General features: G+C 37.8%; 1 protein-coding gene across 1 annotated transcript in view; it reads right to left on the reverse strand.

The window, feature by feature from the left end:
- slc38a10 (solute carrier family 38 member 10) overlaps window positions 1–21,213 on the reverse strand; it is a 129,656-nt gene that overhangs the window by 98,121 nt on the left and 10,322 nt on the right. Inside the window, exons 4-8 of the mRNA XM_072558580.1 lie at window positions 14,153–14,246; window positions 13,082–13,225; window positions 6,695–6,819; window positions 3,564–3,666; window positions 772–957 (exon numbers count right to left, since the gene is read on the reverse strand). Coding sequence (XP_072414681.1) covers window positions 772–957; window positions 3,564–3,666; window positions 6,695–6,819; window positions 13,082–13,225; window positions 14,153–14,246 — 652 coding nt within the window. The remainder of the gene's footprint in view (window positions 1–771; window positions 958–3,563; window positions 3,667–6,694; window positions 6,820–13,081; window positions 13,226–14,152; window positions 14,247–21,213) is intronic.

Here is a 21,213-nt window from a genome sequence, read left to right on the forward strand (position 1 = left end):
GCTCCCTCCCAACACCAACCTCCGAACAGAAAGTCATTCCCTGGCCCTGACTGAACAGCCACCTGCCAGACCTAATGTCACATCACCTTGATCGAACATTCTCGTTCTTCCACTCCCACAACCTCTTATCAGCACCTACGTTAGGCACTCAAAAGTTCAACTGTCACCCTGTGCACCTCAACCATTGAATATTATTCTCTTATCTATAAACCCCCTCACTTCCACACTTAAAATGGAATGGGGTCTTTATATAACTTAAGTCCTAAAAGAGCACAGCAAGAGCCATGAATGTGGCAAGTATTGCAAACAATGCTGTAACTGCACTGAATGCATTTCTCTCTGATTTTCACCGATGATGCACTTGGATCAGCCAGACTTGGAAATCGGGTCAGAAAAATAGTCAACCACCCAATGAGGACGACAGTGACTCGAAGACAGCCCACTGCCTCCATCTCCAGGTCAATTAGGGATATGCAATAAATACTATTCTAGCCAGTGATGTCCATACCCTATAAACAAATGTAGAAAACCCGCTTGCTAGCCACAAATAATTAATCACAGTTGGGGTTCAATTTCTATATCAAAATTAACCTTAAACGCTGCGGCCCAAACCACCAACGCTACGGAATGAATATGAGCAGACTGGAATACAGAAGTGAGTTTCAAGCTTCAAATAATTTTAAAAACTACTTACATTTAAAACTTATTCTAACCCTCCCACAACCTGTACATTTATTACATACAGATAGTTCTTTTTTTCATTGTACTTACTTGCAACTGTTCAAAGAGAAAAGTGTTCAGAGCTTGTCGGCAAGGAAGAATCATCATGGGGAACCCCACAGCAACAGACATCATAAATCCTACACGAATCATCTCTGTGACCAAGTTGGACGGAAAGTTCATCATAACATTCCCAGCGATATTATCAGTGTAACCGATGTAACCAAAAGAACCAACCTGTTGGGTGACGATGATAATAATAATAATCATCATCAAATAAGACCTTAAGACACAGCAGCAGAATTAGACCATTCAATCTAATGAATCTGCTCCACCATTTAATCATGGCTGATTTGTTTCTCAATCCATTCTCCTGCCTTCTCCCTGTAACTTTTGATTCTTTTACTAATCAAGAACCTATCTTTATCTTAAATACATTCGATGACTTGGCCTCCACTGTGTTCTGTGGCATTGAGTTCCTCAGATTCACCACCCTCTGGGTGAAGAAATTTCTCTTCTTAATTCTAAAGGGGTTTCCCTTCACCCTGGTCCAAGTCTCTTTTTTTAGTGGAAGCATCTTTTCCATGTCTCTTAGTATTCCATAGGCTTCAATGATATCACCCTGCATTCTTCCAAACTCTGAGTACAGATGCAGAGTTCTCAACCACTTCTCACATGATAAGCCTTGGGAACAAAGGAGCATTCTTGTGAACTTCCTCTCCAAGGCAAGCACATCCTTCCTTAGAAATGGGGCCCATGACTGCTCACAATATGACCAGAGCTTTATACAGCCTTAGCAATGCATCCCTGCCTTGTATTCTATCCCACAATTTTCCCTTCACGTTAATTGCCAAATACTCAAGCTATTATCCACCATTATCCATATCTACAAGCATTTTGAGGAGCCAGAAACTCCAGGTTCAAGCCCCAACTCAGGACTGATAGACATGAAATGTAGGGCTCATAAGATGGACAAAAAGATTAATTACTAGGCTATGAATCCTTCATAAGTGCATATGAATCTGCTCAGAGTGGGGAATTAGCTAGTCAATTATGCTATGATTCTCAGCTAATGAATAGAAATGTCTAGCATTAAGACGGACATTCAGCTGTAAAACCAACTGCCAAATCTAAAATTGCTGTTGACATCAAGGTAATCAACCAGCATTATGGCAACTCCACATAACAGGAAAAACTTGAGACAGAGAGTGAGAGACAGAGAGAGAGAGAGAGAGTGAGAGAGAGTGAGAGAGAGTGAGAGAGTGAGAGAGAGAGAGAGTGTGAGAGAGTGTGTGAGGAGAGAGAGAGAGAGAGAGAGAGAGAGAGAGAGAGAGAGAGAGAGAGAGAGAGAGAGAGAGAGAGAGAGAGAGAGAGAGAGAGAGAGAGAGAGAGAGAGAGAGAGACAGAGACAGAGAGAGACAGAGACAGAGAGAGAGAGAGAGAGAGAGAGACACAGAGAGGCTTATCTCCATGTTTACAATCTAAGCAATGTAGCCAGTGTAAAATATTGAAGTCTTAAGTAACTTTTTAAACTTGTATTTCAAAACCTTTTCTTATATTACATAGCAGCAATAGTTCTTTTTTAGCACTGTATACTCAAAACATTTTAAAGAAAACTAAACAATATATATCATTTGTCACCAAAATTCAAAAGAATGAGAAACAGTAACACAGTAACACAACAGGTATACTAAATTAAGACTCTTAATCCAAGTAGAAATTTAAACATTTTCTTGGGTTTTTTTTTTATAGATAAAAATATTTAAACTAAGAATTCATTTTGAAATGTACAACTTAAACTACACACTTTAAAGTCTTTGCGGGTATTTGTCAGATTGTATTGGATCTTTCAATATTTATCTTTCAACAGTCCTACTGACACAAATGTAAAACCAAATCTCTTCACACAAAAAAATTGTTTTCAAACAAATTGAAAGGAAAAAAATTAGATACATATGTAAATGCATGTAAGTTTTAAGGTTGCATTACTATACTAATTGACCAGATTTGTGAAGAATTAGATTTATCTGCTCCAATATATTATTCTATACTCTCCAATTTAATTACATCTTGGGAATTAATAAGGGATTTTGTTTTTGTTTCAAGAATTATAAACATCAGAATGCGTTTTCTTCAATAATTAAAGTTACCCAACAAGACTTGTGCTGTGACTCGGCTAAGCTCCCTCCCGACCCCCTCGCAACCACCCACCCCCTCCCCCCCAATTAAGTTGTCCCTTAAGCTGCCACAAAAGTTAATTAGATCTAAAGATCTAGCATCTAAAAGTAACTATCAAACAAATATATCTTTCTAAGCCTTCAGTCAGTATTATTTCAGGAATATTGATTGACAATAAAAACCAAACAACTGTTGATATTAGAAATCAAAAGCAAAAGCGGAAATTCTTGCAAAAACTCATCAGTTCTTGCAGCTTCTGTGGAGAGAAATCAGTGTCAACTTTTTGGGTTCAGTACTTATTCCACAAACTCACTCGCCCAAACACTCGCCACCTCTGTTTAGAACAGTTCTGAAGGCCAAATATGAACTCTACTTTCTCTTCGTAGATGCTGCCAGATTATTAGAATGCTTTTTTTAGAAGTAATACCAGTGACACATCACACTTAAACAAATTCACCAAAGTTTGTTGCGTCAAATTATAGCTATTCAAAAGATTTGCGATTTTAAAAAGTCTAGCGTTGCCACTGTTCACATGATTTAAGCTGAAATGTTGCAATACATATCATCTTCTATAATTCATCCCCAATACAAGCTGCTTCTATTAATTTTCAAAGGCTACTGCACAGTTATCTAGTTACATGCAATATGAACCACCAGAGACTTACAGTTATGTAAAACATATTAACCACATTCAGGGCTGATGAGAAGATTGTGCTCATCCGTTTAACAGAAGGTTCATCCAAGCTGTCATAGGTGGGCAACACTTGACTATGAGAAAATTATAAAAATAAACTCATCAGTTTGAGCAACATTTTTTTTTTAAAACTCAAAATGACATCTGAAATATCTCTAAAGCTCAAAAATTATTGACAATTAGAAAAGCAAAATACTGCAGGTGCTGGAGATCTGAGAAGGAAACAGAAATGCTTCAGAAACTCCAAGTTGGAAATATCTCTGGAAAGAGAAACAGAGCTTAGGTGTGCGTCAAATATATAATTTATTCAAAACCAGACTCGTTAAGTTTCTCTAGCAACTTGTTTTTTCACAATTAATCCATTAATGTTTCTTTATTAAATTTGTGAGAATGACTCAAAGCTCTTACTAAGTGCAAATAGCTAGAAATTGTTAAGACTATCATAAGTAGATTTCCTCATAGCACTAAGAATCATCTAAAAAAAATGCACAACTAAAAATGACTTAAGTCTAAGCCATAAGTCTCACTGTTAGGTGGTGAATCTATTTGTTATGCTGAGGTTTAACAATATATTGGTGTTACAATGCTACAAATTTGAATAATTGAAAAGAGTAACAGGAATATTCCTTGAAAAGGGATTGAGCCAAGAAAAAATCTATTACAGAAAACCATCTCGACAGCTTGGGAAGAAAATTTAGTAGTATAAAAAGGCATATTGAAATACAGGTGATTTGAAAGTCTAACAAATTTGAACAAAAGGTACAAAATTAAATTAGTGAAATTAAAAATTCAAATACCACAAAGAACTTCTGTACCTAATGTTCGATAATTGTTGAAAATAATCTGCCTAGCAATGCAATTGAGACAAAAGCCTTCAAGGAATTTGACATGCAGTTGAATGCCAAATTATTCAAGTTAAACTTATTGAAAAGATAAGCTTCACTAGTCTAAATAATCTTAATTGCGATTGTTCTTAATTACTATAATAAAAATACAGCAAAATCATTTCAGGAATTTGAAGCTTTATGCTCCAGTAAATAGACTTAACGGAGAAGTGCAAGTGCAAGTTTGTACCTATGGATTTAGCTAGAGTAGACAAAAACTTGGGACTCCCTCTCAGTGATTAAACCAAAAATTGATAGGTAGCTGGAGAAAGAAAAAGAGGACTCGATTCATCTGCAACTGGCTCCGATTTAGTGGTGGTAATGACAGCAAAATTGTCAGTGTGCAATTTCATTAGATAGCCAAAATTGATATTAACTTTGGCAGTCCACACACGCACAGAATAATGTGGAAATTCAAAAGCTGCAGAGATTCTATGTTTCTCCAGAGGATGCACTGTTGAGGTTCCTCAAAATAATCTGACCATTCATTGTGCTAATTGCACAATAATGCTGTTCACAAAATAGCTTTGCATTGGGCTACATTACCATGAGAGCAGTTAACAGTAAAATCACTATGTACAAAGTAATTTTGAAATGAAAGACATCTGATAGTAGAAATTCTCTTAATGATAAACTCATTTTGCATTATAATACAGTTGAATCTGAATATTCAATGACCTTAGATGAGTCAGGGTCAGAAGCAGATGTTTCAAATGTTTTGGAAATATGGCCAGCAAGAGGGATTTGTGGGAAAAATAGAAATTAACTTAAAAGATACAATCTGTTTGTGGAATTGATTTGAATATATTGCAAAGTCAACTAGATTTAAAAATATAAATTGTTATCTAACCGCTGATTACAACTTTAAAAAAATTCCCACGAACCTAAGCAGTAACATATTGAAGAGTATATAACTCAATGGCAGCTTCTCATTTTCAGTAGATGCATGTATATTTTGAAGTGCAATTTACCTGTTTTGGGAGCACAAGGAGATTTCCACCTTAATACTTTTAGTAACAGTTTGTTAATTTTGTTTTTTCAGCACTTATGCAATAAAATGCATTTTAATGCTAAGCAATTTGCATATGGAGCACTGGCACAGAATTGCACTAAAGTAATGTTGTGAATATAAAAGAACTTCAATACCATGAATTTCAGTGCGGCCAGAGTTAAGGAATTTGCTTGTATGTTCTTTAACTGAAGCAGAATAACATGAATAAAATTTGGACAGCTTCCGGTTATTTGTAACAGTTCATTGGAGTTCAATGCATCAGTTCTACCCAGGTTAGCAATCCCTTGCAAAGGTGATATCAAACTAGAATTATCTTAAATAATTTGAATTTCACACAGCAGCTACATCAATAACTGAAACCAACTAATAATGAGAATTTTATTGTGCTATATAAAATTAGTTCAACAAAATCTACAAGTTAAGGGCGTCTTTGTGTGGAGGACAGGTGCATCTTTATTGCCAAATTACCTTCCTAAAGACGGAAAAAGTACTGGTCCTAAGAGAAAAGATGCATTTAGGTGATGTAACAAATTTCACTTTCATTTCTTAGAGGTAAAAACAATGACTGCAGATGCTGGAAAGCAAATACTGGATTAGTGGTGCTGGAAGAGCACAGCAGTTCAGGCAGCATCATCCAATGAGCAGTGAAATCGACGTTTCGGGCAAAAGCCTTACCCTATTTCAAATCCCACTCTTCCAGTCAACACCCGATACTACCTAAACTGGATCCCAATTTTTCAATAACTCCAATTTACAATTTTTGTCTTTAAATTTAAAACATGTGTTTTGCCAAACACCTCTCTGAATTATCACTTCTAGTTCTACAGTTCCAACAATATCCTTTTGCACATTCATCTCTCTTTTCACCCCACTACGGGTAACCCCCCTGCTTTCATTGAATTCGGCGTTAGGCCAATCTGTACAACACTTCAACCTGCCACTTTCCCTGTTCTTCAGTAATGCCCTCCTGAAAACCCACCTCTAAACAAGCTCTTGCTCGCCTCTTAATGTTCACGAAGTGTCTAGGGAAATTTTTCTAAAATTAAGACACTGTAAATGCACGTTGTTGCCCAATTCCTCCTGTAAGATCACACAGGACTAATTAATCCATGTTTAATGAATAACAACTAGTAAGCTTTAAGGATGAAATGTTGTTGCTGTAGAAACAGCACAAAACAATTTAGAAAAAGAAAACAAAGTACTTACGATTGGCAAGCAAAAGACATGCCATAGATAGGAATGCACTGAAAAAAGCCTTCCCAGCGAACGTAACTGACTCGGCTAAGCCACTGACCATTGAAGAGGCCGTGTTTGAAGGAAGACAGCACAATCTGTGGGAAGAGAAATCACCAAGGTTATCAGTTAGTAAATAAATAGCTCTAAGCATCACCTTTTAAGGATTACAAGATTAACAGAGCATTGCAAATGAGGGGGACTATTTGGTCCACCTCAATTCATCCATCTGGACTGGCCCCAGAGATCACTGTAGTGACTTATCCTTTTGAATGATTCTTGGATTTGTGTCTGATGTATCTGGAAATCTATTGTACACTATTATAAAAGCACAATACTTCAGATATTTGAAATTGGAGACAAAACCAAACTTCTGGAAACACTCAGCAGGTCCAGCAGCATCTGTGGACAGAAACAGGGTTAACATTTCAGGTCAAAGGCATTTCTTCACAATTCAAGATATATAGAAATGTAATAGGCAGAGCAAGTAAAAAGAACAAAAGAAATCTATTGTAGGTCGGTGAGCAGGAGAAATTAAATGGCAAAAGATTTCACAATGCAAAGAGCGAAGACAGTGGTAATGGTTATGGCAAACAAATAAAATATTTGATCAGGGTGGCATGAATGCCAGAATAATAAAATCATATCTGATAGCAGAGGCTGGGTTAAGACTGACATATGCAAATCAAAATGAAATTACAACAGGAGAGTTTACTGTATGTTGAACACAATGCTGAATCTAAGTGACCAAATTGAAAAATGGGACCCTGTTTCATGAGCTTGAATTGAGCTTCACAGAAACTACAGCAGGCAGAGGACAGAGATGTCAGTGTGAGAACAAGATGGAGAATTCAAACGGCAAGATACTGGAAACTCAGGATTGTGCTTGTGAACTCAGCAGAAATGTTCCATAAAGTGGCCAGGAACCCCCATTTAGTTTGAATGTAGAGACCATATTGCAAACGGTGAACACATTAAGTTTAAAAAAAATTAATTTCAAGCATTGGACAGCGAGAAGGTGAAGGTACTGTGGAAAACCTTCTTGGGAGAGTAAATGGACCAGAGTCAGAGGAAAAGATCCTTCGGAATGCAAACGGAAAGGCTTAAGGTGTGCTTGATAGTAGCATTATGCTGCAGGTGAAAGAAAAGGCTAGAGATGAAATTTTGGATTTAAAGTTGATTGAGGTGAAAGGCAAGGACAAGGGAAACCATATTGCTATTCTGTAAGGGATGTTGTGAGAGGAGGAGTGAAGGAACAAGAGTGGATACAGTACAGATTCCTGACAATCATTGCGGGGGAGGGGAAGCCTTAAGGAAAGATCTATAGATGTAAATCCTAAAACAAAGCAGCTTGAAATATAAATATTCAGTCAACTATTTTTTCATCATTTCAAATTTATAGAAATACAAACAAATATTTTTGATCAAAAGTAGGCAAAGTGTAAAAGGCAGACATTTGAAATCTTAATTTGCAGATAGATGTCCTCGTGTTATCAAGCACAAATCCTTGCAAGCTTCCCTTGCAACAGAAATTCCTCAACTTGGAGGAATTTTGAGGAGGACCACAACCAGGGGAAAATAAGCCTGAAGAGAACTTTAATCCAGGGTTTATGGGGCCATGAAGTGAAATTTTAGGGTCCAAGAGCACACTATACCAGCTGTGCTCCCACTCTTGCTCGGCCTCTGTACTCTATTCCCTCTGTTCTCACTGAGGAATTGAGACAACTTAAAAGCCTAAACACGGGGTCAAAATGGGAAAAAAAAATCTGGAAAGCACTGCCCTAGCCTCTCCACACGGCAGTTGTGAGACGATTCACCAAACAGCAACTTTCATACAATGAATGGATTACCATGATCATACTGAATGGCAGAGTGGACTTGCAGGACTGAATGAATGGCCTGTTTCTGAGACTACTTTCTGTACCTGGAGTTGTCAAGACTCAACAGTCCCACTCTCAACTGAAGACAACACTATAAATTTATGGAACAAATATGTGGAAAGACAGAAGAGATTTTTAAAAAATAATAGAATTCCTTGAGGGTAAGAACAATATGTACTAAGAAAAATATAGCATTTTTGGTATTTCACCAAATTTCAAGTCATTTGGTCAAAGCAAATAGGTTTTATATAAAATTGTGTTACATTCATTTGTGCCACAATGCCAGGGGAGCACTGACTGTTGATGCAGTGTTGGTCTCACTGTCACTGTCTGAGTTGGTTGCTGCATTAAAACAAACCTGTTGGCTTGTCACAAACTAATGTTACATATGCAGTCCTTAACTACTTGCAAGTTCTTGCATCCATTTTATCTAACATGTACAACTGCTCCCCTATAAAATACACTTTTGATGCTTTAACAAGTACAGAATATAATCAAGATATATTATTTCAGTAATCAAACTTCTCAACTTCCAATAAGCTCAGCTTGTAATATTGTTTGGTCAAACTCAAATGAAATTGAATTAAGTACGTTACAAATGTATTCTGTTGTTGAATTCGAAATAATGCCTCTGGGTTTAAACATCCCAACTAAGTTCCAACTCAGCTATTAGACAGGACTGAAGGGGTTTCCTGCACAGTCTTTTTTTGTGGGTGGTTTGGGGGGTGGGGGGGGGGGGTGGTGGTGGTACAGACTGTAGGGTAAGGGAAGTATGGCATTTAATTTAGCTAATTTATTTTGTTATGTATTATAACTGCGGCAAGTAAATCAGTGCTGTGTGGGAGGTTCGATGTCTCGGTAAGTGTAGTACTTTCTCTACCTAGCATTTACTGCAGGGCCTTTATAATAAATCCACAGCCAGTCATAGTCTAACACATATTTGGTGACAGTGTAAACAGGCAGCTTTACTAAACAATTTTGTATGGTAATTCTGATATGGAAGATTCCAACTTGCCATTTTCTATCACACTTCCAATTGGTAATAGAAGTTGCACTGTTTTTATAAATACTGCATGCTGGAAATGAAAGTTTTACATTCATGGTCATCTAAATTGTGGTAATTCAGAATAGCAAAAAATGCTAGAATCTTATCTATGGTTCCACTTCTCACAGTTAACAAACAGCAACATAGATTATTGATTTGTTTTTCAAATTTCATTGCTTGCAATAGGCACAACTCAATGATTGGGAAGAAGTTCTAAAACATTTTAGCTTTTTTTAAAAAAAGTAAATCTGCACTCTAAATATTAATGTAGAATTTTGTTTGAATAAAGTCACTTTATAGACTGTACTATGTGGATGCTCATAAATTATGAGCTTGTAAATCACTGAGGCTAATAACGATCCTTCTTAGTGTATTCTATTAATCCAAATGGATCAGGTAAGCAAGGACATGGCCCAAATTCTCTCATTTCTTATTTGTTACCTTTTAGATGAAACTTATGATCTATTAAATTCAGCACCAAAGCAAACCAGTAGCAGAAATTAATAGCACTGGATCAGAGCATTACAATTGTGGTCATAAGTGTAGAGTTTGCCAATTAGTCAGGAAGTTTACACTTGCATGTTAAATCGTCATCACCTTCAAAACATAATGCATGCTTTTCAATCCTTCCTCTAATTGCACTTCCTTTCCATATTTCAGAGTTTTGGAAGATTCTCATACCATCAAAAGGAAAATTAGACAAATGCATTCTTCTAATTTACATCTATTTATTGCAATGATATCCATGGGCAAGTCCTGAGGTGTGGAGTCATTCCTTTGGAAATGCTTCATTGATATCTCCCAACTGACTGGTAGGAGAGTATCCAATCAAAAGTCGATTGGTAAATTGGAAAAAGTATGTAAAGTAGCAGAGAGATCCTTCACAGATGTTACTGGAAATTGATAACAGCAACAGGGAAATGGCAGGTAGTTCAAACCAATATTCTAAAGTCTTCATGGTGGAGAACTCTGAAAGCATCTCAAAAGGTATCAGATAAGCAAGATGCTAAGGAAGGTAAATTTCTAAGAGGTATTCATGAAGTTATTGCAAAAGATAGGTATTGTATTTGCATGGACTGAGGATTGGTTAATACACAGAATACAAAAATTGGGATTAATAGTTCTTTTTCAGGTTAGAAATATGTAACTGGTGAAGTGCCCCAAGGATTAGTCCTAGTGCCTCAATTATTTACTACCTATAAAAAGTACAGCACAGAAGGATGTCAGTGTTTCAAAACATTAAAGTGCTAATGCAACTGCAATAATGATGATAATTGGAATTCTGACGTTTCTTGCTAGGCGATTAGAGTTGAAAAAAAGAAATGTTAAAACATGGAGAACTGCGTATAGTTTTGGCTCCTGTATTTTAAAAAGGAGAGACAGACTTCGGAAGTATCTCCAGAGGGTTCATGTGGTCGATTTCTGGGAAGGGGTTGGCATATCAAGAACAGTTGAACAGGTTAGGCTTTCATTCATTTCAGTTTAGAAGAATGAATGGTGCTCTTATTGAAAGAAAATTTTGAGGGGGCTTGACAGGGTAGCTGTTTCAAAAATATTTCCATTAGTGGGGCATCTCAAGCTGGAGGACGCAGTCACAGTCATTTAAAATTGAGACACAAAGGAATTTCTTTTCTCAGGAGGGTAATGAATGTCTAGAATTCTCTACCCAGAAAGTTACGGAGGCGAGATCATGGACAGTATTAAACAGGTGGACAATCTTATTTTTAATAAAGTTAAAAATCACACAACACCAGGTTATAGTCCAATTAAACCTGCTGGACTATAACCTGGTGTTGTGTGACTTTTAACTTTGTACACCCCAGTCCAACACCAGCATCTCCAAATCATTATTATTTTTAATAAATAGAGGAACTGAAGGATATGAAGGAATTGGCACAAAAGAGGAGTGAGACCTGGGGCAGATCAGCCATGATATTGTAAATTGATGGTGCAGATTTGGGATAAATGTCCTACTCCTGTTCCCAATTCTCATGTCATATGTTCTAACATCTGAACCCACATTTTATTCCTGATTTTTGACCCATTTATACTACATCATTTTAGTACTACTGAACCCAAATGAGAACACATGCGCTGAGGCAATTACTGTCTTTCAAGAAGGGACGGAAACAATACATGTTTGAAATTACATTTGAAATTGTTTTCATTATGCAATTTGTTTCTCTGCTCAGAAATAGAAATAAGGTCAAACTTAAATTGCTAAAGTTAATGTACATCAATATGCATTTATTTTTCCTTTTAAAAGTGAAACAATTACTACATTTTTAAAACAACTGAAAATAAAGTCCAGTAATCACTGTACTTCGTATAAACTTTCAACAAATGACCAAATCTGACCTAAAGCAGCTCGTGATCGTGTATACTAAATATCAGACAAAACAATTACCTGCAGATATTATGAGGATTGAAAAAAAACAGTACTACCTCATATACATATTTATTACTCTCATACGAGTGAGCAATTGATGAATACGACGTATTACTTTACTATGTCTACAGTACAGCATTATAAACGGTTCCACTGTGGCAATAACCGCAATATGTTCCTCAACTGTGTCCATCCCAGAGTACATTCACACATCTTAACAATATAACGATAAAGATTACCTCGACATACATTTACTTTAATGCTTATCCAACAAATATTGCAGTTACTCAGAAAATGCTACTACAGCATTTTATTGGAGAAATTAAAATTAAATATTTACTAACCTGAATTTAAATCCCTGTTTTATTTGTGCTTTGTGCATGGCTATTAACAGAAGTAAATTTAAAATGGGAATGCTGTAGATGCTACAAATCTGAAATAAAGCCTAATACATAAACCTGGCTTTTACATAAGTGCATTTTAAGAATTTCCTACTGTTGACTTAATTTGAACTTTGCAAGCTTCTTCGAATTATTTTTTGATAACATTAAATGATGAGAGGGACAGTGAATTCTAAGTGTTCTTTTAAAATTAGCTTCACTACTAGAAGTACTTAAGTAATCGATTCCATTGTGATGTTCTCCAAAATTTAATGTTGATTTAAAAATGTGGAAATATTGCAAAGTTTTAATTTTACACTAAAAATTTGTTCTGGATTGTTTTTTGATTTGAGATGATCAAACATTTTGCAAACAATCATAATTCCACAGTCAAGACAACTTTCTACTTTGCTAACATGTACCAATTTAGTTCCAACACATTTATTAATTTCACATTCAATTTTATCCTACTTTAAACAACATATTTAAAGCTTCAATTCTAGAAATTGGCAATATACAGCATTACTAGTGAAAGTTTGAAGTTCCAATAAATACCACACTTTAAAAGAATAGTTACACGGATGCTGAGAACCTGCACACCAGAGGAAGTGAGAAATGAAAGATTTTGAAGAATTGACTGTCAAATGTAAAAGGTAGGGTACTCACGACAAACATGAAGAGTGTGTAGAATATGAGAGCCATAGCACTGAAGGACTGGATAGAAGCCATCATGTTCCGTTGCAAACTCAGTGGCAGCACTATAAATACAGAGACTGCAAATAGCAAGAATGCTCGAAATCCTGGAGTTACCTAAAGAAAAAAAAGATAGTGAAAGTGCAAAATGATGTTAGAATTCCATCATGCCAACAGGTTACTGCACAAGTTCATTTCTTATAACAAGGTATGGTCCTGTAGTAAACAGATTACATGAACAAAAAAATGCAATATACCTAAAAATATAAATCAATGGAGTAATAATATTATAATTTAATCAGAGCATTCAAACAAGGTCAGAACTAAGCAACATGAATCTTGAAGGGTTTATGGTTGTCACTTGAAACTCAAGATTAAATTGTAGTCTTCTATTCTTCGTTTATCATCTATTTTTATAAAAAAAATTCAGATTTACTCAAGGGAGTACAATAATAATGTCAGTTATAGGCAGCATCAAAAATATAACAGCAGCAGTTGGTGTAAGGTCATTGTAAGGTCATCATAGAAGATTATTACTGTCAGAAAATTCAAAAGAATAATAGAACGCTATAGAAATCAGGGAGTGAGTTACAAAGCTGTCAATCTGTTGAGGACTTAACTGACTTCACAAGCATTCAGAATGAAACTCAGACTTTGGTAGATACTTGCACCCCAAAATGAAAATATTGCCAGAAAGATTTGGCAGCTCATTTATATGCATGATTTTAGAGTGCTTTAATTATAGTGCAGCTTAAGAATTGAAATCAAAATGACAAAAGAAAGATGGAGTACAGATCAAATGTTTCCAAGTTTATGATCTGCATAACATATATTATTAAGCCACTTCAGGAAGATCACCCCCTGACCGCCACCGCCCCATAAATGGATAGCGCTTCTATTAGCTCATTGTTTGGAATAACTAGATCATAAAACGTTGCATATTTTATTTGGCTGAGGGGTGCAACTTCATAATTGCATTTGTGTGCCACTCTTGAAAGTGAACCTTTTTGAACTCAATTTAGACTCTATGCAAAATCCACTTACCTGAAGTCCAAGCAATTGAGCAAAGAAATTGGATCCTAAATCAGCAATAACGACGTAAAAAGCGATACAGGTACCTAACATCAAACCAATCAAGCTATAAAGTAAACAGAAGCCCATAATTAATTGCCTGAAATAAAATTTAACCCTCACCATTTACCCGAAGCCATAGCAAGCTTAGAGGTAGCTGCACCACATCATGATATAAACTCAGAGACCAGTGCATATCTTAAGTTTTATATTCCATCTGCAGGGTTTTATAGATTATTTCAGCTGGAATGATAGAAACCTTCAACAAACCTCAATAAAATGAGCCAAATGTAAAAATACAAACAAAAATACATGTCTCTTAGCTCTTACATTTGATCACTATCCAGAAACCTTTGGAGGAAATTTGAGGGTGGTGGAGGAGGGCTGTTTTTCAGACTGGAGGCCTGTGACCAGTGGAGTGCCACAACGATCGGTCCTGGGTCTGCTACTTTTTGTCATTTACATAAATGATTTGGATGCGAGCATGAGGTACAGTTACTAAGTTTGCAGATGACACCAAAGTAGACAGCAAAGAGGGTTACCTCCGATTACAACAGGATCTGGACCAGATAGGCCAATGGGCTGAGGAGCGGTAGAAGTCACAAATGTGGAAGCTGCTACTGAAGAAAACTTTGTTACGTTGCTGTAGTGCATGTACTGCATGATAGACACTGCTAGCACTACATGGTGGTGATGGAGAGGAAATGAATCTTGAAGGTGGTGGATGGGGGCTACCAATGCAAGCAGGATGCTTTGTTCTGGATTGTTTGCGCTTCAATATATTCTTGGACTTCATCCATCTAGGCAAGTGGAGAATAGTGCATTAACTCCTGTCTTGTTTCATAGGCGGTGGGCAGGCAGAGAGGTCAATGCTTACCAAAGAAATTTCTAGCATCTGACATGTGCATATGTGTGCGCACGCATCAGTGTGTGTGACTACTGCAACTCCATCTTTCTGCTCAATAGTAACCCAAGGGTTGCCGATAGTGGTCAGTAATATTCATGCCACTGAATTTCGAGGTGGTTAATCAGATTTCTTCTTTTTGGAAATGGTCAGTGACTGCAACTTGTGTCCCAAAAATGTTAGCAGCCCAAATCTGATTATTGTCCAGGTCTTGTCATTTGAACAGACAGCGTTCATATTGGAAAAAAATCTCCAAATGGTGCTGGACATCGTGCAATCATCAGTGAATGGTCTTGTGGAGGAAGAAAAAGGTCATTGATGAAACAGCAGAAGATGGTTGGGCATAGAAATTCCTGGAGTGACAGGTCACATATATACAGAATAAACAGTTATGTGGTTGTTATTAAGCTAGTTTATAATTTCAGATTGTATTGAATTCAAACTTCACCATCTGCCATGAAAAGATTTGAATCCATGCCGCCAGAACCTTTGCCTGGGATTCCAGATTACTCATTCAGTTACAATACCACGTCTCCACCACCTCTCAAAAACTATTTAAAAGAAAATCTCCCTCTGAGGACACAGGCTAGAGTAGTCACTTACTTCGGCAATGAAAAAGTCACAGCTTCACAAAATCTCAAATTTTTAGGCCTTTCCAGAAGTAGATTCATATCAATTATAATGTACAACTTCAAAACTATAGGGTAAAGGTAAAGTCATCTACTGGAGACAATTTCAAAATTAAGGCAAAATACTTAGAAAAGTCAAATCACCAACCTAGCATTCAAGTTCGATTTACTGCAATACATTTATGTGGCAATGTAAAAGCAGCCCAGTACACAGTTACAAAGCAATTTGAAACACATCTTTTCAGGAAGCATTTCACAATGCTGCATTTTAACCGAAGATGCAAAGAAGATGCCAAGCAGTAGAGGCCTGTCCTTTCAGTCCAAGTCAATTACACTCTAATTACTGAAGAAAGGAAGTCTATAATTAGTGAAGAACATTGCTCTACAATTATTTGGCTGCATGGATTAGTTGTCAAGACTGAAATATTACAGTTTAAATTGTAAACGACCTCTAGAGTAATGTGATCAGCGTTCTAATAAGATACAAGTGTTAACTCTTAACAGTCTAAGATGGAAGCTCTTTTGCTTTTATGTGCCTTAACATCCTACACTTATTTCACTTACTTATTTTGTCTTTTCTTATCTGTGGAGCACTCGAGGAATTATTTTTAGGGGAGGAGCTGGCCTTGTGCTATTATCCCTTGGCTCCTAATTCAGAAATTCAGATAACATTCTGGGGACTTGGGTTCAAATCCCACCATGAGAGATAGTGGAATTTTAATTCAATAAAAAACGTGGAATTAAGAATCTACTGATGATCACAGAACCACTGTTGATTGTTAGAAACACACATCTGGTTCATGAATGCCCTTCAGGAAAGGAAATCTGCCACTCTCACCTGGTTTGGCCTACATGTGACTTCAGACCCATAGAAATATGGTGGAGTTGTATCAATTGTTATGAAGTTCCAATAAAGAAATGATGCTGGACAAACCACCTAGTGTTGCCCTAGGCACCAAAAAGACAGCAGAGGCAGCTCTGTCAATCCTTCAAAATCCTCATCTTCTGAGGACTAGTGGTGAAATTGGGAGCACTGTCTAGCAGACTTGTTAAGCAACAGCTTGACAGTTACACTCTCAGAATCATATCTTACAGAAAATGTCCCAGACATCATCCCTGGATATGTCCTATCCCATCAGCAGGATAGATCCAGCAGAGGTGGCAGAACAGTGGTACACAGCTGGGATGGAGTTGCACTGGGAGTCCTCGACATTGACTCCAGACAGCATTAAGTTTTATGGCTTCAGGTTAACAGAGAAAGGAACCTTTTGCTGGTTACCATAAATAGTCCTCCCTCGGCTGATAAATCTGTACTCCTTCATATTGAACAACATTTGGTGGAGGCATCGAGGATGGCAAAGGCACAGGGCAAAAGCACTGCTAATCGTGCTGGTGAGGTCCTAATGGGCATAGCAACTGGACTGCATCTGGTGAGGAAATCACCAACAGGGAAAAACATACTTGACCTCATCCTTACCAATCTGCTGGCTGCACATGCATCTGTCCATGACAGTATCAGTAAGAGTGACCACTGAACCATCCTTATAGAGATGAAGTCTTGCCTTCACGTTGTTCCCAATCTCCGTGTTGTGTGGCACTGCCACGAGGGTAAATGGCACAGACTTGAAACAGATGTCGCAACACAAGGCTGGACATCCTTGAAGCACTGTGGGCCATCAACCTCATGCCTAGCATATCCCCCACTCAACTACTACGATCAAGCTAGGCGATCAACCCAAGACAGTACAGGGCAGCATGCCAGGAACAGCACCAGGTATATCTTAACATGAGGTTTCAACCTGGTGAAGCTACCAAACAGGGCTACTTACAAACTAATCAGCACAAGCAGCAAGCGATAGACTGGGCTAAGCGATCCCACAGCCAATGGATCAGATCTAAGCTTTGCAGTCCTGCCACATCAGTCATGAATGGTGGCAGACATTGAACAACTCACTTGAAGGGACAGTTCCACAAATATTCTCAATGATGAAACAGCCCAAAACATCAATGCATCAGCCCAAAACATACGAGGTTGACGTATTCACACCAATTTTCAGTCAGAAGTGCCCAGCAGCTTCCTCTAGTGATCCCCAGCATCACAGATACCAGGCTTCAGCCAATGGAGGCACTGGATACTGCAAAAGCTACAGGCCCAGAAATCATTCCAGCAATAGTACTTAAGACTTGTGCTCCAGAACTTGCCACCCCCCTAGCTAATCTCTTCCAGTACAGCGACAACACTGGAATCTACCCAACAAGTAGATACCCCTAGGTATATCCTGTACACAAAGTAGGACAATACAGCCCAGCCAATCACCACTCCACCAGTTGACTCTTAATCATCAGTAAAGTGATGGAATGTGAGATGAACAGTGCTACGAAGCTGCAACTGCTCAGAAATAACCTGCGCAATGATGCCCAGTTGGGTTCAGTCAGGTCCATTCAGCTCCTGATGTCATTGACTCAACTCAGATAAAAGAACTAAATTCCAGAGGTGAGAATGGCGGCCCTTGACATCAAGGCTGTAGTAAACCAAGCATGATATCAGGAAAGCCTAACAGAACTGGACAATGAGGCAAGCTTTCCACTGGTTGGAGTCATGTCTGGCATAAAGAAACATAGTTGTAGTTGTTGAAGGTTAGTCACCTCAGCTCCAGGACATGGCTGCTGAAATTCCTCTGGCACAATCATTTTCAGCTGTTCCATTAATGACCTTCCCTCAATCATAAGATCAGAATTGGGAAAGTTTGCCTCGGATTGTGCAATGTTCAGCAGTATTCAAGACTCTTCAGATACCGAAGCAGTCCATGTTCAAATGCAGCAAGATCTGAACAATATCCATGCTGGAGTTCACAACTTGCAAGTAATATACACACCACAAAAATGCCAGGCAATGACCATTACCACTAAGATACAATCTAACCACTCTGCCTGGACATTCAACAGTGTTACCATCATTGAATCCCTCACTATCAACATCCTGCACTTAGCAATGACCAGAAACTCAAGTGGGCTTGCCACATAAACAGTGGCTACAAGAGCAGGTCAGAGGTTAGGAATACTGCAGTGAGTAATTCACCTCCTGACTCCCCAAAGCCTGACCAATTATAATGCACAAGGCAGGAGTATGATGGAATAATCCCTACTTTTCTAGCTGGATATAGTTCCAACAATACTCAAGAAGTTTGACACCATCCAGGACAAAGCAATTAGCTGGACAGGTACCACAAATAGCCACTACCTCCACCACCTACATTCAATAGAACGAGATGCACTACAGAAATTCACCAAAGATTCTTAGCCAGCACCTTCTAAACCCAAAACCACTTCTATCAAGGAGGACAATGGATGCAGATACATGGGGATATTACCATCTGTAAGTTTCTTTTGAAGCCATTCGCCATCCTGATTTAGAAACAGATTATCGTTCCTTCACTGTTACTGTCAAAACCTGGTATCTCCTCCCTAAGGAAATTGTGGGTCAACCTACAGCACGTGAAATACAACCATTAAAAAAAACAGTTTTCCACCACCTTCTGAATGGGAATTAGGGGCCGACAATAAATGCTGACCAGTGACATCCATATCCCACAAATGAATAAAAAACATCTTGCATAAGAGACAAACTACTAGCTTTAATACAAAGCTATTAACGTTTCCTCCAGATTTTAACACGTCGTTTGTAGCTCCTCCTGTAAGGAAATTTGTCATGGTATGTCATGCGGATCTATAACCCCACACTATTTTGCATTCCACTAAAATTAGGCCAAATTCCCTTTCTACTGCCCTTCTCCTTTCCCTCCACAAGAGATTTCAGTAACTTTTCAGCTCCGGTCAAGTAGCTGAAGCAATAATACATTTTTCTGAAAGCCAATTCAGAGAAATTGATGACCTTGTGGTATTATCACTGAACTGTTAATCCAGAGACCCAGGTAATGTTCTTAGGACCTGGGTTCAAATCCCACCACGGCAGATGGCAGAAATTGAACTCAAATTTTAAAAAAGTCTAAACTAAGGTCTGAAGATGAAACCATTGTCAATCGTTGGAAAAACCCATCTGGTTCACTCATGTCTTTTAAGGGAAATTGCCATTATTCCCCAGTTTGGCCTACATGTGACTCCAGACCTGTAGCAATGTGGTTGACTGCCCTATGGGCAATAAATGCTGGCCTCACCAGCAATGCCCTCATCCCATGAATGAATAAAAAAAATTCTTAAACAGAGACAACCAAAGTAGTATCCCTAAAAAGCATGCTGTACCACCTACACAATACATCCCCAAAAAGGTTAAAAGAGAGGAAAAGCAACTTGGATCAACACAGGAAACATATTTGTGGTAATTCCCCTCCAGCTTCTGAAGGCAATTAAAGGGATTCCAGGAGACCACAATGACACAGTAGCACATCCCACAACAATCAGCTTATCTTCCACCTGCAATTACGTTGGCCACTCTAGAACTATTTTCAGACTCTCTTGGCTTATCTTGCATTCTCCATCCTCCTCAAATAAAACTTCATCAAAAAATGCTACAGTCTGCATTATGATCTTCAAGAAATCCCTCTAATTCATCACTCTTGCTTTGCAACCTATACAGACTGCTGGTCCACAAAGCTTTCAATTTAACACCCTACATAGGCTAGCCTATCTAAACTTGGAACACTTCCAAGAAATCTGCAGCCTTCTAACTCTGGGATTGAGATTCCTCTGCTGTCCTCATCACAATACATGCCTACAGTTAATGAAGCAATAAGCTACAGAATTCTACCCTATATTTAGGGTGCCCTATATTTAGTTCCTTTCTCAAGGCTCTTTCTGATACTGATCAAACTTTTAAATAACCCTCCTAACTTCAATTCATTTTTGTCTGAGCTTTTATGAAAAGTCTTGAAACATTTCTCTACGTTATAGGCTCTGTTTGCACAAACTTTTGTTTTTGAATTCATCCAGTTCTGCTTTGAATCACTGCAATTTTAAGAATGGTCACTCACTGTACACAAAGTACTTCCAATATATAACCCAAATCTATCTTGAGAGAATTTTAATTTCATATCCTCCCTGAACTATATCGCTCAAGTAGACTATCCACTTTTCTGAAGCAAAACCTTCCATCATTAAATATTTTGAGAGAGTCTCCTCAAAGTTCTATGTTTTTCTAGGGTAAAAAGCGCCAATCCCTCGATCTATTGTAATAACTAAGGAATCTTAAAATAACTGTTCTACAAAAACCTTTTCCAAAGTCTATATTTCGACTTGATAAAGGAAACAAACCATATACAGCATTCTAGATTTAGCCAGATAAATAATATTTATTGTTTTATATTCATTGACTTGGCAGTAGATCCTAATACTCTATTCACTCTTACAACAGTCTTGCTACATTGTTCATGGGGCTTCCACAACTATTGCATTAAAATGCCCAGGTCCACTTCCCACTCAGCAGCCTCAAGCAGGATACCAGCAGAGTTCATGTGCTTGACATCGCCCCTATCCAAGTGTATCAT

This window comes from Chiloscyllium punctatum, chromosome 39 (assembly GCF_047496795.1).
Source record: "Chiloscyllium punctatum isolate Juve2018m chromosome 39, sChiPun1.3, whole genome shotgun sequence".
In the NCBI taxonomy this organism is placed as follows: Eukaryota; Metazoa; Chordata; class Chondrichthyes; order Orectolobiformes; family Hemiscylliidae; genus Chiloscyllium; species Chiloscyllium punctatum.